The following is a 27,873-nucleotide window of genomic DNA, read 5'->3' on the forward strand; positions in this document are numbered from 1 at the left end:
CACAGCAAGCTTGCTTTGCTCAATGCCTCCAGAGCTTCTCAGTCCCACTCAGCTGGGTGGTCTCTTCACACTACTGTTCTCTACTGAACCTTCTGTTCCCTCACACAGGACACAGCTCCATGGAAGGTCTGTCACCTAGGCCTGCCCATCCTCCCTGAGAACCCCCAGAGCTTGCTCCCTCATGGTTCTTCTGCCCCTGCCACAGTATCACAAGAATGACTTTTCAACCAATTCTACTTGATTTCAAAATCCCCCATGTCTATCCTGTAATCCTTGATCCCCTTTTCTCCTTAATTCCCTCCATATGACCTGTAATCGGTAACTTTTGACAGTTCACTTATTATTCAACTTCTCTTATAATACATGCGCCAAGAGAGAAAGGTTTTTAACTGTCCTGTTCATGACTCTTAACCTCAGTATGTCACATGCATTATCATTCTATGGGGTCATTCACTTATAAATGACTGAAAAGGGACACTTACATAGCTAAACTCTAACCACAAACTAGTTCAATGTCTTAAAAATTCCATTCCCTGGGAAATATATGAGCAGATAGATTCCCTACTTCTCTGAACTGACCTTGGAGTTAAGAGAATTAGTAAGATGGAGATGGGAGTGATCTTAGAGAAGAGGTACCATTGGGGAGGGACACACAGCTAGGATGCTCAACAAGAACCGGGGTCCTAGGCATTGGGTGTCCTTACCAGAGGCATCCTTTCTGCTCTAGTGCTATTAACTGAGATGCACCTCGCCTTTCCTGGATGGGGTTCATAGAACTGCAGTAGCCCATGAAGATCACCACATCACATCATCACGTCACATGAGGTACATCCACTCAAAGACCAAGCAGAGAACACATGAGCCTACTTCTTAGGAGCATGTTTATTAGCCTACCTGCTCTCGAGCTTTGCAGGCTAGTAAGAAGATGCTGAGGACTTCCCCAGCACTCCATGTACTCAAGAGGCCAGCCATGATGACATGGTCAATTCCCAAAATCACATGAAAGTGTCCAACAGCATTATGACAGGGAATGTGCTACTCTGATATATGCATTTATGGACGTGCATAAAAAAAAATCTCAAGGAGCAGACATCAAACTGTTAATGGTATAAAAGGCCTAAGAAAGCAGTGTTAATACTGTTTTCTTTGCATGCTCCTACCTTAAGAGATGTAACTCCCTTCAAGCTATTTTTTTTTTCATTAAAGGAAGATAAGCTAGAATTTAACTCTCTAAAACACAATGTTTTATCACATTTTTTTCCTTTTGATACAGGGTTTCATGTATCCCAGACTGGCCTCAAACTTACTATACAGTTAATGTTGACCTTAAACTTTACTCTTTTTGAGACAAGGTCTCATCATATATCCCTTCTGGTCTAGAATTCCCAATGTAGACCAAGCTAGCCTTGAACTCACACAGCTCCCCTGCTTCTGCCTCCAGAGTATTGGTATCAAAGGTGTGCATTACCATGCCTGGCTGACCTTGAACTTTTGATCCTCCTGCCTCCACCTCCCAAATGCTAGGATGACAAGCATATACCACCACATCTAGTTTGTGTAGTACCAGAAACCGAACCCAGGACTTTAGGCATGGTGGACAAGTACTCGACCACCTAAATCATGTCCCTATGCCAACAATCTAAAGACTGCACTTTTTTCCTTCCCTTGATTTAGGGAATATAGAAAGATGCTCTGAAAATATCAACTTTATACTGGCATATAAATGAGCTAAGAAATTATCTGAGTGATTCTGCAATACAGTATATGAGACATTTCATTAGGACACACACACACACACACACACACACACACACAAATAATGGAAAAAGCAGCAAAGCCCAATCAGAACTGGTCAAAGCAGCCAGCCAAACAGCAATAAGTCCATGCTGTTCTGTCACTGTAAATGAAACAATCCAGAGCACGAGTCATTATTATCTTAATTTTAAATATATACATGTTGGTATTTCCTTCATCCTTCTCTAAAGAACACATGCACTATTCACAATAGCATAAACTGTCTTACACAAAATGGCAGACTATTCAGTTGTGAATAGTGTATTCATTTCAAATACTCAAGCAAGGTAATACATGGAGAAATAAGGGTTTTGTTACTTTAATGCTGTTTAGTTGGTTAGTTGGTTGGTTTTGTGAAGCAAAGTCTCAAACTGTAGACCAGGCTGGCCTGGAACTCACTATGTAACTAAGGTGTCCCCAAAGCCCTATCTTCCTACCTCAGCCTCCTGAGTACTAGGATTACAGGTTTGTTCTGCCATGCCCAGCTGCCTTAGCGTTTTGTAGCCTGCTTCATTAAAGCCAAATTGTCACCCACACAGACCCTGTGCTGCCTTTACTTCTGTAGACCTAACTAGGCCAGGTGCCACACAAGTAACAACCATAATGTCAACTCCAACTGACTGGAGCTCTCTGACCCAACACTTCTCTGCATTTTTTCATTTATAATCTAGAACAACTACTTGACACACACAGACTCTCCGCTTTTCAGAGAATGAAATCAGAAACATTAGCTAACTACAGCAAGGTTACACAGGGAACTACAGAAAAGCTAGGGTTAAACTACAAGTTGAGTTAACAGTAAGCACATTTTCTTCCCTTCAAGTCACATCATAAACCATGGGAAAGCATATGTTTCTCATACCTGTGTGTATCCTTATGTGTCGCGTTAACTGACTGGGCTTTTGAAATGTCTTTCCACAGTGTGGGCACGAGTATGTGAAGCTGCTCCTGTCAACGTTCCGATTGTAAGATCTTGTACCTGATGCCCTAGTACGACATACGGGGAAAACATTGAGTCATCCTTACATTACAGTTTCTAAGTGAACTACTACCACAGAGGTCAGCTGGGTGGTCATCAGAACATGCTTTAATGATAAATCAGACATTTATCTGTCCAACATACAAACACAAAAGCACACATTTACGAGTCTTGTGAAAAGCGAAGCTTGGTTTGTTCTAGCCCTCACAGTGACTGGGAAGCAAAGGAGAAGGTATCTTTTAAAGCATGTTTTGTTGGTTCAGTCAACATAGAGGCCCATGCAGATAGGAGTTCTCCACCAACAAGTCCATGCTCTCCCACAGCTCTTTGTGATCAGTAGTACCTTCCACCACACAGCTAGACAAGTGACTCTTTACTTGACCTCCCTGGACACTGGCCAGCACCAACAGGCAAACATCAAAAAGAACCCTGTGCCCCTGGCTCAGCCTCCGAGCAGTTACACCATCATCACCTGCCACCAGGTGCTTTTCCACTGTCAGCTCTGCGACATGTACCCCTTAAAAGTGCCTGTCCGTCAGTCCCCTCTCTTGTTCCTCTTGTTTTCCTGTCTGTCTGTCTGTCTGCCTCTCTCATGTCCCCACTCGAAGATGTCCTTTCACTTTTTTACTCTCTCTCCCCTCTCCCAATAAATCTCTCGTACTAACAAAAAGAGAAGAAGAAGGAACCCTGTACCATGTCAACCTGTTCCTTCCCATGTCAAGAAATGGAAACTCCTTAGGTTCAAATCTTAAGACCTCACACAGGAGTCTCCAAACCCATCTTCAAAAGCTGCTTGTTTTACTCTCAAACATGCCACCTACCAGCCACCAACACTGCAAGAGAGCACGGCCTACCCACAGAACAGATAGCCTCCTGGCACCCTGCTGCCCTCCTGCTAAGGCTGTCCATGAGAAAAGCAACCAGCCGTACATTTCCAATCAGCTCCTGAACCCAGTGTGTGCAGAAAGCATGTCTTCTATACACATGTATACGGATTCACATGTAGAGAGAGAATGAGAACATTCCCAGTGATCCTGCCTCTACTTCCCTACTGCTTAGAGTACACACATGCACCATCACACATGCTAGAGTGCTGGGGACTGAACCCAGAACTTTGTGCATGGTAGGCAAGCACTCTATCAACTGAGATACATTCCCAACCCACACTGTATTTTTAAAGTAAAAACCACTGAAATAGCAATGGATGCCTATAACCTAGCACTCAGGATATGGAGGTAAGAGATGGTAAGTTTAAGGTCAGCCTGGACTACACAGCAAAATCCTGTCTCAAAAAACAAAAACAAATCAGACACTAAAGTAATGGGTATATTAGTCAACAATAGGCAAAGTGAACGTGAAAGACAGAAGGCAGGAACCATCTTCTCAGTTCCCCTGTCTAAAGTGCACCCTAGGAGTATATTACATGCTGCCCAGTGTTTATAGACTCCACAAACCTTCTGAGTTAACTGGTATAAGACTTCTTGTTAAAAATAAGACATTTCCTAACCATTGGACCTTGGCATGGTGGCAGACTAAATTGATAACAGAACTGTTGAACAATCGCCGACACTGTCCTTTACAGCAGTCTGTCAGAATCAGCTTGGTGACCAGCACAGAGGCATACACCTGTTATCCTAGTACTCAGGATCTCCATGAGCAGGAGGCCAACATGGGCTACAGAGAGAGACCCTATCTTTAAAACAAACAAACAAAAGCCCACATACACAACCAAAAACAACAGAAGACATGGGAAGTCAGCTCAGTGAAAGTGACAGCTGATGGCCACCAACAGGAAAGGGAAGCCCAGCAGCCAAGACAACCTCCTTTACTTCTCTGTTATTAAGAAACAAAAATTCCTTCCCACCAAAGGCTCAGGGACCAATGGAGGAGAAGGAGCATTAAGAATGAAGAGCTGGAGGCTGAGGAGGATGTTGTGAAGCAGCTTTCTAGACAAGATGTGGCCACCGCACTCATGAGCACACAGCTGTGCTCACCTGCACACATCTGCACAATACTGACCCATCAGCTCCATGGAGCCTCCATCCTGCCTGAGGAGCCATTGGCAGTCAATGGCTGCTTGTGCCTCAGGAGGATAGCCACTTGTAAGCTGCCATGATCCAGGAAATAATACCACAACCGTGCACATGCAAGCAAACCCAACTAAATTTGGTGACAGTGAAAACAGGAATGAGATGAGTGTAGTTGAATATCTTGAATATAACTCATGCCACTGAACTGTGAACTTGAAAATGGTTACAACTGCAAATATTATGTTCATTTAAAAAATTAAGATGGAACATAATCACCATACATTATATGTGTGTATGAAATTGAAGACAGCAATGTTCTAAAATAGAAAGTGGTGATGGTGTCAGGGGCCTATGAGGATGCTGGACTAAAGTCTAGCAAATTGTGCAAACGGGCAAATTGTATACTAGGTGAATTATTTGTCAATAAAGATTTTATAAAACATTAAAAAAATAGGAATGAGAAGTGTTGGAAAGAAGAATTGCAGAGAGGGAGTAGGAAAGAAAGGAATGGGTGAATATGATCAAAATACATTATATACATATATCAAATTGTCAAAAATAAATTAAAAAATAAAAAAAATAAAGAAACCACATAAGTAAGAACAGGTAAAATGTAAGAACCTGCAAATCTGATAGGTGTGGCCAGGAGTGTGTGTGTGTCCCCAACACGCATAAGGAAACTAGACTTCTACTCGACATGTTAACAACAGTTAGACACCAGAACAAGTCAGCTGCGTGCTCACATTTGTTGCTTGTCTTCCTACACACCAAATACTTGAGTCAACCACAGCAAAGCAGGCCAGTTTTCTGTATCCCACAGGGTTTTATTGTGCTAGTCTGGGAACGACCCATACCTAACTTTACAGTGAGTCTTCATGTGCTCCTTCAGCTCGGGCGTCGTCTCGAACTCCTCCTTACAGGCCTTGCAGGTGTGGGCTCGGTTGTTTGCCAGCTCCTGCCGGTGCTCCTCCATGTGTATGGCCAGCTGGCTGTGCAGCGTGAACTCATCCCCACACTCAGAGCAAATGAGGTTCTGGAAAAGGAACATTTCCAAGCCACCGCTCCTTAAAAGACTGGTGCCACTGTAAACATCAGTCCACAAATGATACCTTCCTCTGGAATAAGTATCACCCTCGCCTCTCAAAACTGCACCATTGTGTCCAAACTGCAATGTATAACAATCATTCCTACCAGTAAAGGATAAAAAACAAAAACCACAATTTTCAAACAAACTGAATTCTATATCAAAAGCTATTGGGCACTTGACAACTGGTTCATGTGTTCCATGAAAAGTTCAGAGAAACAGGACTTCAACACAAAAGGTCAGAAAAGACTTCTGGGTGAGATTATAATCTACAGAACACCATAAAACACAATGGCAGGTGACACATCTGTCAATGGAAATGCCTCACTGTCCACTGAGTTTTAACTATACGCCAAGTAACCTACATGGGAAGCTAGACTGCTAAGTTGGGGACACAGAGGACTTACCCTGTGCCCAAACCAAAGCCATCAAAAACCCTCCAGTCTTAAGGACTTGAATAGCTTATATCTAAGTATATTTTAACAATCATCTCACCTACTTAATGAGGGGTTTTTGCTTCGGTTTGGGCTTTTGGTTTTTGTTAGACAGGGTTTCATTCTGTAGCTCTGGCTGGCCTGGAACTCACTACATAGGGCAAGCTAGCCTCAAACTCATGAGATCTGCCTGCCTCTATCTCCCAAATGGTGAGATTAAAGGTGTGTGCCACAATAACCAGCTTAATGAGGGTGTTGTGGGGTGATGTGGCTACTAGAAGGCAGTTATTCCAGTCCATTCCGACTGGACAGTGTGGGCTAGCCACTGTGGAGTAGGGTCTGATTTGACCATGGACCGTCTGTGATAACTGCATGAGCCTGGTGTGCTCACTTCCAGCCCCCGCAGAAGAAAAGGACAAAGTGAAGAGACATGATAGAGATGACAAAAGAGCATGGCACTGACAATTACTTCTACAGATGGCCAGTGCTGGATGAAGACAACGTCAGTCCATGAACACATGTGCAGTTTCATGTGCAGCATTGACTTATGTCATGACACTAGTGAACTGTCCAAACATGAAAAGAGTACTCTGCCCATGAGTATAAACTATTATTATCAGTTCCAAATCACAAAAGGTCATTTTTCTTTGTTGTGAAGCATGGTTTCATATAATCCCAGCTAGCCTCAAACTCACTATGCACCAAGGATGACCTTTAACTTCTGATCTTCCTTGATCTATCTCCCCTGGGTAGGTGGCTAGGGTTACAGGCCTATGCCACAATACCCTCTTTATATAGTATTGGGGGTTAACTCTGCCAGCTGATTCTATTTCTTTCCATCAGAATTCTTCTGTTTTTCTGTATATCCGTTTTGAATGCAAAGCTCAGTAATATTAGCTTATTAACTGACTGTACTTATAGCTCTGCTGTAGAAAAAGGTTAAGAATGAAGGAAATAAACTTAAAAAAATCTAATAGTGATTTCAAATTGACATTATAATACAATGATTTAATGAATTAATAAACTCTAGATTGTTAGTAACTTGGAAAATAATGAAAAATTTACTCTAGGATACTGCCAAAAGGAAAAAAATTAACAATCCCAATCCATGAATGAGTTTGGCAAAGAAAATATTTATTTTTTATTAATAATTTTTTATGAATAATTCTATCCCTTATCAAGGCTCAAAACTACAAGACAGGACTGGAGAGACGGCTCAGTTGTGAAGAGCACTGACCACTCTTCCAGAGGACCTGCACACATTTGGCAGCTTGCAACTGCATGTACATACAGTTCCAGGAGGAAAGATGCCTCTTCTGACCTCCTTGGGTACCAAGAGTGCACACGGTGCACACATGCAAACTCAGGCACACATATGTACACATGGAAATAAGTATATAAACACGTCATAAATGACAACACTGAGCTGGACTCTAACATCCCCATTCCCCACCTTGTTCCCTTGTTGCTAGGCTCACACCCACCACCTTTTCTGTCACTTTTTTGTTTGTTTGTTTTTTGAGACAAGGTTTGACTGTCCTGGAACCAGTTCTGTAGACCAGGCTAGCCTCAAACTCACAGAGATCCTCCTGCCTCTGCTTCCTGAGTGCTGGGATAAAAGGCGTGCACCACCACCATCCAGCTTTTTACAGAATGGTCAAATGGTCAAATTTGGGAAGCAATCTACATGGACATCATGCACACATCTCTCAGAATATGCCTGTGGGAAGACACTGGTTGCTTACAATTGGCTCAGGTGAAGAAAGGATGATGAAACACACCTCTAGAACCAAAGTCAAGACACGCCATCATTGTCTCTCTACTACTGACCTGACCACTCAGAAGCCAGGACCTCCCTCCTATCTCTGTAGCCCAGAGATAACTGAGGAAGTCTCTGCCTCCTCCAAATCCTCAGTAGCATCATCAAGTCTCCTCACACACTATCTTAAGTAATTATGATGCTCCTGAGTAGCCAATGGAGTACATGGAGGAAATTTCACACAGCACTTTCTTGGCTGACAATATACCATCTCTGAAGAGCCAGAGTACACAAGATTAAGACTGCTCTCCAGCCTCAGAGCTCCTGAAATGGAAGCCTTCCTTCAGCAGGCCTGAACACTGACTCCTCTCTCATCAGCCTCTCCAATCTCAATATGCTGCACTGTTATACCGAGCCCCAGCATTCCAGGGGCCAATCTCTCCTGTCTCTGTATGGACTCCAAAGTGATGCTCAATGCATCAAGTACTCCAAATTCATCCCAAAGAACACCACCTCCTCCATTACATAAACAGGACCCACCCTACATCACAATAATCAACAAGTGTGCACAGCCTCCCTGTGAACTGCTAGGTCTGCCAAGTATTGGGGGATGCACCTGCTATTCCCCAAACATCCGATAGCACGCTGTAATGGAGATGACTATACTCAATAAAGAACATTAACTTTAATAATTATGTGAGTTGTAAAAAAATATTCTTAATATTTAAAAACTACAGTTATTTTTCTTCCCTGGTTTGAATAATTTGATAGAATACTGATCTCAAGGGATTTAAGACTATTAATTTCAGCAGAGTAGTAAGGAAAATAGTTTACAATGTTCTAAAAATGCCTCTATCAGGGGGTAATCTTGAACTAAAAAGTCACTTATGCTTCCTAACTACATATATCAAAATGTGTTTTTATGTTTTTCAAATCAATGTATAAACAACAAGCACAGGTTTCAAGAGTAACTTTTAAAAATCATATTACTGATTTTTATTTTATCTCTGAGTGTTTGGTCTGCATGTATATAAGTGTACCTACCACATGCATGCAGAGGCCAGAAGAGGGCATGAGATTTTCCGGAACTGAAGTTCCCGGCAGTTGTGAGCTACCACGTGGGTGCTAGGAACCAAACCCAAGTCCTCCCCAAGAGCAGCCTGTGCTCCCTACACAGAGCCATCTCTCTAGCCCAGGAGTAACTTTTCACAGCTGCACCCCTTGTCGCTTGGAGCACCGTCCCCACCTTTGGTGACCCCATGACAACAGAACACGGGCCCCAGCAAGTGGAGCCAGTAGCAAACAACTGCAAACTCCTCCTGGAACCCACCTAGAAAAGAACTTGAACCTAGTTTGTAGAAGAATAAATACAATGAAGGCAGGGTTTTGAAAATATTGTGTAAAAATCCAAAGCCTTTTAGAAGTAATGAATAACTATACATCCCTCTTTCGAGTCACAAAGAAAAGCAAAATCAATGTTAACTTGTATGAAGGAGAGCAGAGGAGAGAACAAAAAACTGTTCTGTGTCTTACACAGATGCTGGGGTGAGATGACATATAACTAGGCTAGGTATGTGGGCTGGCTGAAGTGCTTGCCTCATAAACTGTAGGGTGCCCTGCGTCTGACCCCAGCAACGCAGACTGGGTGTGAGACAGCACACCTGCATCTCAGCACTCCTCTACAAGCAGAGGGAGGAAGAAGTTTTAGGTCATCCTTGACTACACAGGGATTTCCAGGTCAGCCTGGGAGACATCAGACCCTATCCAAACAAACAGAAACAGGGTAAGTGTGCCCATGGGAAAGCATGTCCATTCTTTACTGTGACCCTGGAAACAGGCCTTGCCAGATACATAGAGTACAAGCAGAACTTCAAAGACCGTCACCCAATGATCTTACCCTCCAAATTATTACCATGCCTGCATTTCACCTCCCAGCCTAGACTACACAGCTCATCCCAGACTCTCCTACCATCACCCTCTGGGCTCAGGCCCCTTGTTTGCCCACAGCCCCTGACTTCAAAGACCACCACCTGGTCTGTGCTGAGCAGCACAGATGAATGCACACATGCTCAGGCCTCACAATTACTGGTTCTGAGCAGTGTTGGACAATCTGTGTACTTGCCCCAACCTGTACTCTGTTCCCATTTCCAAAACAGGGTTCCCACGTGCCTAGGGCATTTAACAGGATTAAATCCACTTCAACATTTGAGAAGAAATCATTATTAATGTCAAAACCTAGGTGGACAGGCCTGTAATCCCAACTACTTGGAAGGTTGAAGACAAAAGGCTGTATGTTCAAGGCCTACATGGACTACAGAGTGAATTCAAGGCCAGTCTGGAAAACTTAGGAAAACCTTGTTTCAAAATTTATAATTAATTAATTAAAAACAAAATGTATGCATTGGGGTACAGCTCAGTGATAGAGCATTTGCTTGGCAGGTCAATACTTACTGCTGGGAAAAGCAGAAGGCCAATACGTAAGGTATGTCTTTTGTTTGTTTGTTTGTTTGTCTGTTTTGGTTTTTTGAGACAGGGTTTCTCTGTGTAGCTTTGCGCCTTTCCTGGAACTCACTCTGTAGCCCAGGCTGGCCTCAAACTCACAGAGATCTGCCTGCCTCTGCCTCACGAGTGCTGGGATTAAAGACGTGTGCCACCATCACCCGGCTCGAATGGTATGTCTTTATCCTGAGCATTCTGATGTTCACTTCCCTTCAGGAGTGGCCAACACTGGGAGTAACAGACTGCTTCTAGTGCAGAGCAGTCTCTCCTTTGCCCACTGAGTATCACCATGGCAAGCCACTGTCTGGACACTTCAGATGTTTTCAGAAGCTATGCTCAATGGACAGTGTGGCACACACCTTTAATCCCAGCACTCAAGAAGCAGAGGCAGGCAGTCTCTGTGAGTTCAAGAGAGCTAGTTCCATACAGATAAACCCTGTCTCTAAAAGAAGAAGAAGGAGAAGGAGGAGGAGGAAGAGGAGGAGGAGGAGGAGGAGGAGGAGGAGGAGGAGAAGGAGGAGGAGGAAAAGAAGCAGCAGCAGCAGCTAACCTCCAACAGCATAGCTTCTCCTCCAGGACTTGCTCCATCACAATCACCCAGACAAACGACATCAGCTTAGGAAGACTATTCCAGGAAAGACAAGCCTTGAAGAATCTACATGATTCTGTCATTTCTCAAACAAGTCAGAGTGAGAAGCACCACCACCACCCCGCCCCTGCTCTGAATTTAAAAAAATTAAATTTCTTTAATTCATGGCCTATTGGTGCTCATGTGAGACTTTGCGATTGGTGCAAATTATAATCATACATTTGTTTGCCACAACCCCCTCCTGGCTGTAGAATCAGGCTTTTCAGATTACTATTCAAGTCACCCAGAAGATACTCTACTATGCTGCCCCTCTACACTGGAACATTATGTCAGATAGTCTCCTGAATGGTCTTTCTTGCTTACGTGTGATCTTTATCATGGGTAGAGTGGACTGAGCTAGTAACAGAGGTAGCTGATGTAGTAACAGGCAAATGCTCTAGAACTGAGGTTTCAGAAGTAAAGAAGCTATGAAGCTTTTAAATAAAGAAGCTTTTAAAGTCAGTCCTGTGTAAAATCAGGCTAACGATTAATGCATTTAATTATCAGTAACAAATACATGTTAAACACTTACCTCTTCCTTCTCATGGAGCATAATATGTGCTTTGAGACTGGCCACTCGGGAGAACCGCTTGTTGCACACAGGACAGACAGGATCTTCTGCATTGTGTGTACATTTATGAAGCGTCAGGTTGAATTCCACATTAAATGTTTGGGGACACTGATCACATCGGTGTGGCTATTTGACAGAAAAAAAAGAAACTGAGTTAAGATCTTTCCACAGATGTTATTAAAATAGTAAGTACTGGGTATGGTGGTGCACACCTTTAATCCCAGCACTCAGGAGCCAGAGGCAGGTGGATCTCTGTATATTCAAGGCCACCCTGGTCTAGAAAGTGAGCTATAGAACAGCCAGGGCTCCCATGTCTCAAAAAGAGGTGCTCATTCTAAAACAGTTTCTTTTGGATCCATATATCCAAAAGCACATAGTAAAACTTCTGAGCGAATTTTCAAAGGACTGCAAACAGAACATTACATGTAAAAATATTGACTTTCGCCAGGCGGTGGTGGTGCACACCTGTAATCCCAGCACTCAGGAGGCAGAGCCAGGTGGATCTCAGTGAGTTTGAGGCCAGTCTGGGTTACCAAGTGAGTTCCAGGAAAGGCGCAAAGCTACACAGAGAAACCCTGTCTCAAAAAACAAAACAAAAAAAAAAAATTAAAATTAAAATTAAAAAATTGACTTCCCAATGATTTCCTAAGAACAGAGTTTCTGCTTTGTGTGATAGAAAAGCCCCACAAATGGACAGTAGTAGCACGACATAATATAATAAATGCAATAAATCAATATAATTAATGCAATTAATGAATATCATAAATATAGTTATTAAATGAATACTGAGAATGTAATCAATGAATACCACGAATGTAATTAATATCTTGAATGTAATTCATGACAATGAATTGTGAACTTAAAATGGTTACAACTGCAAATATTATGTTCATTTAAAAAATTAAGATGGAACATAATCACCATACATTATATGTGTATATGAAATTGAAGAGAGCAATGTTCTAAAACAGAAAGTGGTGATGGTGTCAGGGGCCAATGAGGATGCTGGACTAAAGTCTAGCAAACTGTGCAAACGGGCAAATTGTATACTAGGTGAATTATTTGTCAATAAAGATTTTATAAAACGTTAAAAAAATATTGACTTTCTTTTCTTGATGGTAGGGAACATTATATTATCCAGTCTCAAACTCTCAATTCTCCTGCTCCCAAGTGCTGGGATAAGCATGTGCCACAATACCTAACTCCAAAACTATTTTTAATGTGAAATACTGAAAACAAATCTATTGGGTTGTAGTCCCCTGTGAGATGTGAGAAAGTTCAGCCCATTAGATGGGTTTTCCTTCCATTTCTGACAAACTCAATCATTGTAAACAAAATCACTTCAAGAAAACTTAGGAAACTAAATTTTCCTCGAGATTTCAGCAGTTGCTTCTCTCCGTCCAAAGCTTCCTTGAAGTGGGTAAAAAAAGGCAAAGCAATGGCTGGTGTTTCTCTGCAGCCTTTCAGACTGGGACTTGGGAAAGCACAGGCCATGTCTTCCACCAACACCATGTGACAACTTGTGAAGTGAAGCCTGAGCCATTCATTACTCCTGTCTCCAGAGAGACCAGCTTGCTCTCTGAGCAAAGGAACATCAGTACCCCTTTTCACTGTACTTTAAGCTGCTTTCCATCTATCCCATTATGTCATATCTGGAAGGATTAGCATAAAAGGGTTCAACTCTCTCTTTAGAAGGACACAAGAGTATAAAAGGCTAGAAGGAGCAGCTCAAAGGTAGAACACATGCTAAACACACACAAGGCCCTACATAGAATCCTCACCTCCAGCCATGCCCCAAAAGACAGTAGTGACTCCTGTTAAAATTTAAAGCCTCAAAAATGCCATAAAGACAATTTGAAAGCAAACTGACCTCTAAGGAAAACACATTTCAAAACAACCACCCTGAATAGTTGTATAAGAAACAAAGGTACCAAAAATTCCTATTTCTGTCTACTCATAAGTAATTTCAATATAGACATTCACTAGAGCACATTCTCAAAAGAATGCCAAAATTTTTACACACCTTGAAATGAGCTACAATTTTTCTCTCACATGTTGACTCTATACCACCTCCAAATTCAGAACCCTCATTCTGGAGTCCTTTTAGGAACACCCACCTTGTCATTTTGCTCATGCTCCCTCATGTGACGCTGAAACTGTGACTCTTTTGGAAAAGACAGCAAACAGATTTCACATTTGTGGAAACTTGGTATCTGACAGTCATCGTCAATGTCATCATCATGCAACGCCAAAACGCCATCTATAAAATTTCATGAATACCAGGTGTTAGTCCCATTACATAAATAAAACTACATCATTTGGTTATTTTCAATTCTTTATATTGTTATTTTACATTTATGGATGTTTTGCCTGCATACATGTCTTGTGCACCACATGAATGCTGTGTCCTCAAGAAGCCAGAACAGGGCATTGGATCTCCTAGAATTCGAGTTATAGATGGTTGTAAACTGACATGTGGGTGCTGGGAATTGAACCCAGGTCCTCTAGAAGAACAGTAAGTGCTCTTAACCACTGAGCCATCTTTCTAACCCCTCACTTGGCTATTATTAAAAACACAGGCCGGGCGTTGGGGGTGGCACACGCCTTTAATCCCAGCACTCGGGAGGCAGGTGGATCTCTGTGAGTTCGAGGCCAGCCTGGTCTACAGAGCAAGTTCCAGAGCAGGCTCCAAAGCTACAGAGAAACTCTGTCTCGAAAAACCAATACACAGATTTGTAGGAAACTTTTAGCTAAAATTAGTAAAGCACTAAATTTGAAAAATGGACATGTTTGAAATTAGAAATAAAAAATGTTGGGATGCTTAAAATATGGGACAAGAAAATTCAAAATACTTGGTAGAATTTCTAGAAACGTGATACACACACACCACACACACGTACCCCCATAGGAAGGTTCTTAGAACTTTGCCAACTTATCCAACATTGTTTCCCTTTCCTATAACCCACGGAGGCATGTGAGACCTAACTCACACTATCTGCAGGCATAACACCAATGCAAGTAAAATAAAAAATAAGTTATTTTTTCAAATACCACTCAGTAGGCTCAACTCCACAAAAATATAAAAGCCTTCATCTGCTAATTCATTTATCTCTGAAAATTGCTACAAAGAAAGACTAAGTCAAAGAGAAAAACACTTTTGTTATCAGAGAGTGAGTGACTAAAACCCCATCAATTTTGTTGACACAAAGGGATTTCCCAATCAGGTATAATAATACTGTAAACTTACAAGTATTTTCAAATATCAAAAAGCATAACAATACAGTACAGGTACTCATAAATTTGCCAAGAATGTCAAATAAAGATGTTCTAGATAATTACAGTACATGCACCCCAAGTCTTGGGACTGGGTTATAAATAAATAATGCATCGGAACTATGCAAGGATGACAAATAAATTACATTCCATTCTGCATCACATCTCGGGACTGGGGAAGGAGTTCAGCTGGTAGTTGCTTAGTTAGCATGCATGAGACCCTGGTTCAATTCCAAGAACCATAGAAACCAGGCACAGTGATGTACAATGGTAAACCCAACTCTCAGGAGATAGACTCAGGTAGGATCAGAATTTCAAGGCCATACGAGATGTGCCCACACATGCAATAGTGCCCTGAAGGTTATATAGGGATAACCAAATGCCTTTGATTGGATTTGAAGACTGCTCCACAGAAGGCAAGTCAGGCTGGCTCCAGAGATCACAGGCCCGAGGGGAAAAGCTCGGGCTGGTGCTCTGCTAACTATGTCAGACTGCTTTCTAAATATTTATATGTATGTACAGACTAGCAAATACTATTCCCACCCTTGGCCAAACCCCTGGTTGGTTCTTAAATGAGATATATGTCCTGATTTGAATTTACTTTTCTAAGTGGTATAAAGGATGTGAATATATTATTTTACATATAGCCAGCCACCCTCCTGTCCTGGTAGCCATTTGTTGAAGTGACTGACTGGCACTCTTGGTAGGCCGTGAAGGTTCACTTCTAGACTATCAGTCTGCTCCACAAGTCTCTATCTACCCTGTCTGGGGTGCACTTACACTTTATACTAATATACGGTAAGTGCACATCCATTAAAATTGCAAACTCTGTGTGTGTGTGTGTGTGTGTGTGTGTGTGTGTGTGTGTGTGTGTGTGAGAGAGAGAGAGAGAGAGAGAGAGAGAGAGAGAAGTTATCTCCAAATGATTGATGATACATGTATCAGGCCCAGAAACTATCCTGTATGTAGGAAATCAGTTGTTATATGTCAAACAAAACTATCAGCCTGGCAGTGGTGTTGCACACCTTTAATCTCAGCACTCGGGAGGCAGAGGCAGGTGGATCTTTGTGAGTTCGAGGCCAGCCTGGTCTACCGAGCAAGATCCAGGAAAGGCGCAAAGCTACACAGAGAAACCCTGTCTTGAGGAAAAAAAAAAAAAAACTATCAATTAAGTTTTCATTTTCTTGGGGGCTGAAAGGATGGCTCAGCAGTTCAGAGAGCTAGCTGCTCTTCTGAGAGACCCGGGTTCAGTTCCCAGCACCCACATGGTAGCTTATGGCTGTCTGTGGCTCTAGTTCCAGAGGATCTGACACCTTCACACCAATGCACAAAAAATAAAGTTCTAGAAAAAAAAATTGTTTTCATTTTCTTACTACTAGTGTTGGTTCCGGGTCTCGCAATAGTGGGGGACAGACCATCAAAGTCTATTAAACCAGAAGCAAACTTTATTCCACAAAAAATAAAAAAATAAAATTAAAAACAAAAACAAACAAACACACACGTAGAGCACAAAAGCTTATCACAACCAATGTTGGAATTCTGAGGCTATGGCTTCTTTTTATAGTAAGGGGTAAGTATGAGACATAGACAAAGGAATTTTTACAATTTTGAAGTTAAACTTTTAGAGACAAATGGTTTTATGTTTTTACAATTTTCCATCAACAAGGTTTTAGGGGGGGTTGGCTAAACAATACTTGTATATCCCTGCAGCACTTCCTGACTCCGTTAATTGATGTTTGTCCAAACCTGCAGCTTCTCCTGACATAGCTGGGTTCCCATAGGGAGGCATACAAACGCAGGCAAGGCAGGTTGTCATGCAGAACTCATTAAAAGTGAACTTTGGTTTCAGTAGTGAGTGGTAGGGGTTACTGAAGAATAGCTAACCCCAGGGCTGCAAAGGGCAATCTTTAGCAAAGAAAACTAGCTTTTGGGTTGTTGACAGAGCTGCCCATCATAAAACACAGAGAGGCCCAGTTAAAAGTTAATCTTTTTTTTTTTTTTTTTTTTTTTTTTGTTAGCCAAGCTGATGGCTGTCAGTTTCCATTCCTTAAGTTTATAATTTTATATTTCTATACTCCTGGACCCTTAACTAGCTACAGAATGGGAGAAAACATCTGCAAGTCAATAAGTCATGTATCTCAACATTCAAAAGGCAAACCAACAAGCTTGAAATGAGGAACAAATTTAATAACCATTTTCCTAAAGATATAATAATGTCAACAAATACAGAGGAAGCTAGTACTGTGGTCTAGATATAAAGTGTCCTCCAAAAAGACTTGTGTTCTGAACGCTTGATCCCATCTGGTTGGTTCTGGAAGCTCTGGGAAGTAGGTCACTAGGGACATGTCCCTGGGGACATATGGTGTCCAAGGCCCCTCTGTTCCCTTCTCTATTTCCTATCTGCCATAAAGTGAGTAGCCTCCTTAAGATCCTGCAATACAATGTACAGCCTTACTAAGGCAGGCAAGAACCAACAGGCCAGAACCTCTGAACCCATGGGCCAAAATGGGTCCTTCTTCCTGTCAGGATCAAAATGTCTACACAGATGTTCAACACCATTAATCATTAATGAAATGTAAATCAAAACCAGAATGAGATACAATTCATTAGAATGGTCAAACATAAATTATAAGGGAGAAATAACACTTTCTAAGTTATTCAGCATGTATGATGACAGCACACATGAACTACATAGCAAATATGGAGCAGAATCTATGAAACGGGTCTCAGGAAATCCAAGTGACTGATCTAACACAGGTCTTCCAACAACCAGGCCACAAGTCAGTAACAAAAAAGGGTAATTTTAAAATATCAAAGTAAGCCACATTGGAATTTGCTTTAAAAAGATCTTGAACTTACTGAAAAACAGAAAAAATATATAAAAAATCAGTTGGGAGACACAATGGAAATGCCAGTCCGAGCACTCAGCCTTAATGGCACAATTCTGTGTGAATTATATGAGTGCTGGCTAATCCATCTACAGGTGGGGCATATCTCTTTCTTCCTCCTTCCCTCCTTCTCTCAAGACAGGGTCTCACTATCTAGCTCTGGCTGGCCTGGAATTTGCTCTGTAGATCAGGCTGTCCAAGAAACCACACAGATTGCCTGTCTCTGCCTCCCAAGTGTTGAGAATAAGGATTGTGCACCACCACACCTAGAGGCTGAGTTCTTTATCTATATACCCTAATCTTACTTCAAGAGTGTGTTTTTTGTTGGTAAACATCCCGTTTTTTGGTTTTAGTTTTTGTGTGCTTTTGAGATAAGGTTTCAAGTAGCCTGGACTGAGCTTGAACTCACCCTGTAGCTAGGAGTGGCCTTGAATCTGATCCTACTGTCTCTACCATCCAAAGGCTGAGATTACAGACTGCAGGACCATGCTCTGCTGCCAGTCACTTCAGATACTTCAATTTTCCTATTTTCTCTAGGAAACTCAGACTACTATTTGCTATCCTAACACATCTGTATCACTATCCCTGGCACTGTCCTGAAGAGTGGCAACAGAGATCAGGTCTCTGGGTTTAGTTTGTACCCCCAGACCCAGCACAATACCTACCTGTCATAATGTGTGTTCACAACCAGTCTGGAACAAACCTATTCACCGACATGAAGAGGATTGTTTTTATCAAGCAGAACAAGAAAATGAACATTCTAGATTCTAACACAGATAGAAAACTTCAAGCTCCCATGGCTCCTGGGTGGATTCACCTTCCAAATCACTTAATCTCTAGAACTTCAGTTCCTTCCTCTCAACTGCAAACAAACTCAGAATGACCCTTAAAGTTCATAACATGCTGGGCATGACAGTGCATGCCCAGACAGGAAGACATGGAATCCTAGGTCAGTCAAGGTTACACAGCAAGACACTGTTAAAAATAATAATCCTGCCAGGCAGTGGTGGTACACGCCTTTGATCCCAGCATTCAAGAGGCAGAGGCAGTCGGATCTCTGTAGAGGCCAGCCTGGGCTACAAAGCAAGTTCCAGACCAGCAAGAGCATCAGAGAAAAAATAAATAATAATAATAATAATCCCAAAGTAGTGACCAAAAAACTGAATAAAACATCACAGATTATAAAATGATAGTGACTGACAGAGCAACAGGCCTCAAGCATCTTACATACATCATAAATATTAACAAGGACCCCAAGACCTGCAACTTATACACATTTTATTAATACTTATCTTTTTAAATTTTTCGAGACAGGGTTCCTCTGTGTAGTTTTGGTGCCTGTACTGGATCTCGCTCTGTAGACCAGGCTGACCTCACAGATCTGCCTGGCTCTGCCTCCCCAGTGCTGGGATTAAAGGCACACGCCACCACCACCTGGTGTAGTATCTATCCTTATAGAAAACTAAACTAATCTTTAAATTGAAAGTGGTGGCTAATATCTAATCCCAACAGTTGGAGGAGAAGACAAAAGGAAGGCCATGAATTTGAGCCCATGTGAACTACACACGAGACCCTCACCAGCCTGGCCTACAGTGAGACTCTTCCTCAAAAACATAAAATAATCAGGAAGCTGGAGAGGGCTCAGCAGCTAAGAGCACTTACTGCTCTTGTACGGGACCTGCTTCTCATCTCCAAACACCAGGCATGCATGTTGTGCAAGAAACACTCATAAACATCAAATAAAACAAACCTAAGTTCTTTTCAATCAGTTTGTTGCCTGTGAACATAATACACATTTTGTGTTCCTTTTTTCAGCAGCGTATAACTATATATCCCTGACAGGCCTGAAACTTAGAAACCTAAACTTAGAAACCTGCCCAATTGCTGGGATTAAAGGCATGTACCACCATGCCTAGCTTACAAAGCTTTTAATGTCTGTCTTTAAAAAGTAAAGCTGGTTTCTCTTATCTGCCTCTGAATGCTCCCTTCTGTGGAGAGTTTGACTAGATGCATAGTACCACAATCACACAGGTCTGGTCCACCACCAGAATACTGTATGCTAAGTTGGCTTCAGTTATACCCACAACTGTTTTCATATAACTAAAGCATATACATGTTAGCCAAGTGAAAAAGCCAATAACTCTTCAATAACACCATAAAAATATTTGTCTTACATACTTCTGAAAGCACCTCAAGGAGCCCTCAAGGGTCTACTAAGCACCACAATTTGAGAACCACTGTGGCAAGCCTAACTGGTAAGGTGTCTCTCTGAAGAAGCCACAACACTTGGGGTACATAGTAAAAGAAGATGGTCTCTAAAAGGAGAGAATCAAAAAGGCCAAAAGCAAAGAACAAAAGTTTAAAAAAAAAAAAAAGCCAAAATTGGCTCCATCAAGGATAGCAGCAAAAGCTGGTGCCGGAGTCAAGAGAGCTGAAGACTGAGGCCTAGGGGTTTGGGAGAGTGTGTGATTTGACCTACTCTTCAGTTTAGCCAGGGTGTGGCCCTAGATTACATTTGAAAATATCATCCACAATGGAATATGAAAGACTGGAAGTGATGGACGGAGAGTCCAGTTTTAAAGCCCCACCTTTGGACTTGTGGATACCTTGGAAAGGTGTGGTGGACTGCAAACCCAGTTGTGAGGAAGCAGCTACCAAGTTAGCTATGGAGCTGGAGAGATGGCTTCATGTGTAAAAAAGAAGTTGCTAACAAACATACACAAAAAGAAAAATGCAATTAAAATTTTTAAAGACTTAGTTATGGAATGTCTTGGAAAACAAGAGAAACAGAATTATTCTTAAATTTGGTCCTTTGTGGACAGTGGTACCATCTGGTAAAATGTAGAGTGCTGGGAAAGAAGTGAATTCTCAGCCTTGTCTCAATGGAAATGTTACATTCTTTCTCTCTAAACCTGCTTCCACACTGCACCTTACATTATTATTAACATAAAACACGCTATCAAAAACAAATACCATAAACACAGGAGGGAGCGCGCGCGCGCGCGCGCACACACACACACACACACACACACACACACACACACACACACACCATGAAAATGTGGCCAAGGCCAAAGCTGTAAGGCATCAGCCACTGATGAATATCCTGAGCAAGCAATTCTTCTCAACCACAGATCTTCACACCTAACATTACTATACAGCCACCACTGCTCCAAGCAGTCCACGAAAACAGTGTGAAATCGCTGGCTGTAGTTCATCAACAGTGTTCATACTGACCTAATTGACAACGCCTGTTGACTTTGTCAAGAGCAACAGCAGTACTAAGTAGAAACTTCTACTTGGGTGTCCTGTTCCCAAGCTCGAACTGATGCCAACTCCTCACCCCTTTCTCCCAAAGGACCAACTTAGCACAGTCCTTTGTAGGTGCAGAGCCCATCTGAGCGTGGGCGTCTGCACCTGGGCTCCTTGATGACAGCTCTCGAACCTCAGTGCACTCATCCCCAAGGACAGTCAAACCCTGAGTCACCAAGCAGCAACCGGCTATGTAAACATAATAGAAGTTGGGGCGATTCACCTTCCATTGCGTCCCAGACAGGCACCGCCTTCCCAGCGCCCAAGCAGGGTCCTTTCCCAGCCAGCTTGACTGCACAAACGGCCCAGGGCTGCTTCGGGACCACAAACGCTGGGACTCCAGGGCAGGTATCTCCCAAGACTGACACTAAACCCTGGCTCCTACAGCCGAGCTCTGTGCCTCTCCACCCGATGACCCCCATCCCATCTCAAAAGAACGCTGTGGCAATGGATGCCTGTTTCCTCCTCCTCCTCCTCCTCGCGCTGGAGGAGGGGCCCCCACTAAGCGCCAGGCTGAGGGGAGGCGACGGTGCGGGTGACATGTCCCCCATCACTTTGCCTGCTGTAAAAACTGTGCACTTCTCCTTCCTGAAGGGACAGACCCGAGTGATCGCCCACGAATTCAGGCAGCGGGGCATACAAGACAGAGAGCAGTGCTTCCCGAGGCCTGCTGTGTCCAAGAGAGCCTACTGTGCGCTCTCCCCGCGGCCTCCGAGGCTCCCTGGTCCCCGCCGGGCTGGGGGTCCCTTAGAAACGCGGAACCAGGGACACACCGGAAGAGCGGGCACTCCCTCGGGCCTGTGCCGAGGACGGCCGAGGCGGGCAGGGGACGGGCGGAAGGGACAGGGAGACATGGAGGGAGGGAGGAGACTGAGGGGACGACGACGCGGAGCTGAGCAGGCGACACGGGAGGGAGGCTGGAGGATCGGGACTCGGGAGGACGGCGAGGGGGGTTCGAAGGGCTGAGACTCTGCGAAGCCGCGGAGCCAGGGGCTCGGGGAGGGAGCCGACAGGAACTCGGGAGGAGGAGGAGGAAGCCGCCGCCCGCGCCGCCGCCCCCGCGCCGCCACGGCCCGGAAAGTAGGCCCAGCGCGGAGGGGCCCGGCCGCGGCGCCCGTATCCGTCCGCCCAGCGCTGCGCCCGCCCGGCCAGTCGCTGCCGCCCGCCCTCCGCGCCGCTCCCGGCGCACCCCGCGCCCATCCGGGGACTCGGTGGCCGCCGCGGGCCTTACCGGAGTCGCCGCGCGCCGCGCCGTCCCGGGACTTCGGGGGGCGGCCCCGCGGCATCGTCGCGGCGGCCCACCCCTCCTCACTCGCGCTCTCACTCGGCGGGGCGCGCACGCGCGGCACCGGCGGGCCGGCGGGCGGGCTGGCGGGCGGCGGCACCGGCCGGACCCAGCCCGCCGGGCTCACAGGGCCACGGCGCCCGGACGCTAGGACAGCAGCGCTCGGACCGCGCCGGCCTCGGCGGGTTCCATGGCCCGCGGGCCGCGGCGGGGGCGTTGGGAGCGGGCAGTGGGGGCGGGGTGCGCCGTGGTGCGCATGCGCGGCCGGCCAGCCAGGCGGCGGCGGCGTCACCGGGCTCGGAGAGCCGCGGGCCGCCGAGGCCTGCGGGCTGGAGGCCTGGGAGTGCACTCGGCCTCGGAGGCCTCTCGGTGTCGCCGACTCTGTCTCCACCCCGGACCTCAGAGGCCGGTGGGGACATCAACCCTCCCATCCCCGCACCCACCCCCACCCCAGGGAACGGAAAGGGTCCGAGTGTGGTCTGGGTGTCACTTGGGTTGTGTTCACCTCTGGTCCTAAGCGCTTCTTGCTACTCCGGACTCCTTTTTAAGCGTACCTGGCCAGACCTCCTCCGGAGGGACCAAAGGCCAGGGGAGGGAACCTACCCACAGAGCTGATGCCCTTGGACTACCGGCAACCGGCTGACTTGAGCGACGCACCTCTCATAGGCTCCATTTTAGCCTTGAAGTCTACCATGTCGGGGGTGCCTTCTTTGAACTCCAACCAGTGATCTAGTCACAGCAGGACAGACTGAAGCCAGGTTAAGAATCCAGTATCTGGCCGAGTGTGGTGACTCGCCTTTAATCCCAAGATCGGAAAACTATAATATAAAGTTGAAGCTAACCTAGGCCATATGGTAAGTTCCAGGCTTAAGTGAGAGAGTGAGAGCTTGTATCAAAATGAAAAAAAAAAAAAAAAAAATTAGTAAGCCAGAAGTATTATATGACCTCAGAATTCTTAATGGAGTAGTTCAAAGTAATAGGCCATGTTTACCAACTTAGTTTCCTGAGGCATACAAAAATAAAGTCTACAAGCTGAACGATTAGAGCCTGGGTGATGGAACAAGAAAGACTCAAAACTAAATATTTTAAAAGTCAAAGATTTGTGAGAGAAACCAGATAATAGCTCAAATGGAAAATAGGAGTTTTTAAAAATCTTGGGCAACCGGGCGGTGGTGGTGCACAACTTTAAATCTCAGCACTCGGGAGGCTGAGGCAGGTGGATCTCAGTTCAGGACAGGCTCCAAAGCCTCGAAAAACAACAAATCGTGGGCTAAGGGGATGGCTTAATGGGGTAAAGCATTCCTCCCGAAGGCCTAGGAAGGCCTAGCAGCAGGAGTCGGTGAACCCCAGGTGACTCCCGACACGTGTGCTGTGTCACTCAGGCGCCATACAATAATATATTCTTTTAAAACAATGTACCAGAGTAGGTTTTTGAAAACAAGATTGGTTACAAGTAAAAAAGTAGGAAAGAGGCTTTTGAAGTGAGTCTTGGGAAGTGGTTACATTTTAACAGGCAGTGATGGTGAAAATCTTTGCAGGTAAGAACCAGGTTACAAAGGGAGAAAAAAAGTTGAAAGTTGTGTGTGCCAGGTACATTGTTCCTGTGCGTGGTTGTCGCTGGAAAAGAAACCTCAGGCAGGCACGGAAGCTGAATTGAAGGATAGTTGAGAAGAAAAATCCCTGAATAAAGGCACTTGCCACACAAACCTGATGACTGGAGTTGAGTCTCAGAACTGACTCCACAGGAGCATCCTGGCATGTACACCCACACACGCTCATGCAGGCGTACACGTGCTATTTTTTAAATCATAATTGTTTTTGTGAAACAAGATTGCACTGTGTATGCAAGCTGGCCTGCAACTCGTGATCCTGCCTCAGCCTTGGGAAAGCTAGTGTGGCAAGGATGTTGCACTGGGCAGAATCTCAAGTTAACAGAAAACAAGGACTCAGAGCCAAGATCTAACAGCCAGTGACCAACAAGTGATTACTAACACTAAGGCGTGTTTTAAGTAAATGTGTAGTCCTTCATAGAGAGTGTCTCCAGTCCTTCCAGCAGCCAGCCCTGGGAGCTGTCACTGAACAGGTGAAGAAACTAATGGAAAGAAGTTAAGAAATTTGCTGTTTATATCACCACTCATCAGCTACTTAAGACCCAGCTCTTAAAGGTCTCACTGCTTTATTATTATTTTGGGGGGGAAGGGGCGGGGGGGGGGGGGGACTGGAGTTTCAAGACAGGGTTTCTCCATGTATTTTTGGTGCTTGTCCTGGATCTCGCTCTGCAGACCAGGCTAGTCTTGAACTCACAGAGATCTGCCCTGCTCTGCCTCCAGAGTGCTGATATTAAAGGCGTGTGCCACCGCCACCTGGCGCCCCACCACTTTGTTACCACTGTGAGAACCAAGCTTCCAACTCACTCAAACCATCCTCAGATCTCAGCAAATGAATCTGGAAATGGTCTTTCCTTTTCAACAGTTTGGAAGAATTTCAAAAAGCTCGGTGTTGATTCTTAGGTAAATGTTTGGTGGAATTCACCAGTGAAGCCACCTGGTCCTCAGCTTTTCTTTTGGGACAGTAGTATCAGGACATAATATCATGAATATAAAAAATCAATGCAATTAATGAATATCTTAAATATAGTTATTGAATGAATACTGAGAATGTAATCAATGAATACCACAAATGTAATTAATATCATGAGTGTAATTACTATCTTGAATGTAATTCATGCCACTGAATTGTGAACTTAAAAATGGTTACAACTGCAAATATTGTGTTCATTTTAAAAAAGGTGGAATGTAATCACCATACATTATATGTGTGTATGAAATTGAAGAGAGCGGTGCTCTAAAATAGAAGTCTGTCTATTGCAAACAGGCAAATTGTATACTGTGTGAATTATTTGTCAATGAAGATTTTATAAAACATTTTTAAAAAGAGAAATTTACTAAAGGCCACGTGGGTTTTCACCAGATTTGGGGGCTTGAAGCTCTCGCTGTTCTTCTGTCCTGTTTGTAGTTGCAGCCATTAGGAATACCCTTGAGTTTAGGGGGGACACATCTCCATATGCACTAGGGCTAACGGCGGACATTGGCTGAGAAAACCTTTGTGGGGGTGAGAGGGTGGGAGCTGGGGAGATGGCTCAATGCTTCAGAGCAGGCACTCTTCACAGGGGACCAAGTTCAGGTCCCAACACCCATTCTGGCGTGCTTACAACCACCTGTAACTTGAGTTTCAAGGGATCTAACAACCTCTTTTGGCCTCTGAAGGTAGTGCACTCATGCACAAAGCCACACACGGACATACATATGATTTATTTTCTATGTATATGACTCTACTCAAATTGTACATATATGTGAATGTATATCCTATTGGGCTGTGAGAAGGATTTGAAACAACTTTATAAGAAATATACGTAAGGTGAAGAAATAAATGAGTAAATCAGAATGTTTTGGCAAGAGGAGAATATAGATATGAGGTAGATAACTGAATCTACTCTGAGAAAAAAGATAAATAATAGGATAAATGAGTAGATCATTGAATCTACTCTAAAAAGAGAAAGAGAAAGATGACAAAAGGTAGATTATTGAATCTATTATGAAAAGAAAAAGAATATGAATATGATAAGATAAAAAGGGAGATTATGGAATCTACTTTTAAAAAGGAACTACTTGTTTTAAATAGGATAAGTAATGAAAATTCTTTTGTCTAAGTTTATCAAATGTTACTGGACTGGACATTGTTATATATTAATGGAGTTTTTCATCTGAATCTGTCAAATGTTAATGGACTAGACATCATTAATGTAATCTTGACTGTGTATATTGTATATACTTATTGGATATGATTTTTCTTGTATTAGTTATAGCCTTTTTTTTAATTTTAGACAAAAACGGGAAATGTGGTGGGTATTGTGTTCCCTGAAATATTGTGTGTTCCCCGAAATAAACATATCTGGGATCAGAGAACAGACAGCCACGTTTAGAACAAAGCCAAAAATGGTGGCTAGAAAATGGGAAGAGTAAGCCATAACAGAAGTTGGGCGGTGGTGGTGCACGCCTTTAATCCCAGCACTTGGGAGGCAGAGCTAGCCGGATCTCTGAGTTCAAGGCCACTTTAGAAACAGCTAAACTTGGTGACCACGCCTTTAATCCCAGAAACTCAACCTTTAATCCCAGGGAGTGGGGGCAGAAAGAGAAAGGTATATAAGGCGTGAGGACCAGGAACTAGAAGGGTAAAGCATGTAGTTAGTTAAGCATCTGGTTGGTTAAGCGTTCAGGCTTTGGAGCAACACAGTTCAGCTGAGATTCATGTGGAGGAGGACTCAGAAGCTTCCAGCCTGAGAAAACAGGATCACCTGAGGAACTAGCAAGGTGAGATAGCCGTGGCTTGTTCTGCTCCTCTGATCTTCCAGCATTCACCCCAATAACTGGCCTCGGGTTTGATTTTATTAACGAGTACCTTTAAGATTCCTACTACATCAGAGTGAAGGGGGAAAGGAAGAAATCAGAACCAGTAAGTACATTAACTAACCCAATCAGTCATACAGTAATACAGCTGAATTAAAAGTCAATCCAGGCAGAAAAGGTTCACTCACAGCACGTAAAAATCACACCAGTCTGTTGTTTGGGTGACGTGGTCTTTTTAATGGAGCCAAAATGAATTATTGCAGTTACTGATTTGTGTGGTTATTACAGTTCCCATTGTACAGGTGCTGGTTAGTATCTGCGGTGCCCCAATCTTACAGAATTGATTCTTTATAGAATCCCTTCTAGAAAGCAGTTACCTCATGTCAGGAAAATTAAGGGGAAGCAAGGACCTTGGCAACACACAGTGGCTGCTTTTCTCATGGTCTTGCCTAAAGCACAGACACAGTCTGATCTAAAGCAGTTATCTCCAGTACCTCAGAAGCAGACCAGGTCCAAACAAAACTGACTAGAGATCACCCCTGATCATCCTTTTTTTTTTTTTTTAAACTGCCAGCAGCATGTGGGTTTTCCTGTGAGCATTTCCCACCCTTCTCTCCCAAGCCTTAAGTTTGGTTCAACCTGTTATATTTTACCCTGCTGCTAGTGAACATGTTTGAACTAAGAAAAAAAAAGTACAGTATGGTGCTTCTGGGCAAGAGAACTTTTCATGTATGCCATGAGACCTGGCCATCTTAGTTCTAGAGCAATGGCCTGTGGGAGTCTACCAGAGTCCCCCTCCAACCTGCTCCCACCTTTCAAAGGGTTCTTGGGTGGAGGAGAAAGGAATGAAGAAATGATAGAAAGAGATGATAAGAAAGATGGAGACACAGGATAGCTTGGGGAAGGCCCTGGGGTCAATACCCAGCTGCCC

General features: G+C 43.8%; 1 protein-coding gene across 2 annotated transcripts in view; it reads right to left on the bottom strand.

The window, feature by feature from the left end:
* The window catches only part of Znf236 (zinc finger protein 236), a 96,769-nt gene extending 74,008 nt beyond the window's left edge, over window positions 1-22,761 (bottom strand). The window contains exons 1-5 of one of the 2 annotated variants that reach the window (XM_036204582.1): window positions 22,483-22,761; window positions 13,896-14,038; window positions 11,740-11,904; window positions 5,658-5,836; window positions 2,657-2,781 (exon numbers count right to left, since the gene is read on the bottom strand). In XM_036204582.1, coding sequence (XP_036060475.1) covers window positions 2,657-2,781; window positions 5,658-5,836; window positions 11,740-11,904; window positions 13,896-14,038; window positions 22,483-22,537 — 667 coding nt within the window. In that variant the 5' untranslated portion in view covers window positions 22,538-22,761. Of the gene's footprint in view, window positions 1-2,656; window positions 2,782-5,657; window positions 5,837-11,739; window positions 11,905-13,895; window positions 14,039-21,474; window positions 22,309-22,482 lie in introns of those variants that run through there. The other variant, XM_036204581.1, reaches the window with a different exon arrangement.
* Between the last annotated feature and the right edge of the window lie 5,112 nt (window positions 22,762-27,873).

The sequence above is a fragment of the Onychomys torridus genome, chromosome 13 (genome assembly GCF_903995425.1).
Source record: "Onychomys torridus chromosome 13, mOncTor1.1, whole genome shotgun sequence".
In the NCBI taxonomy this organism is placed as follows: domain Eukaryota; kingdom Metazoa; phylum Chordata; class Mammalia; order Rodentia; family Cricetidae; genus Onychomys; species Onychomys torridus.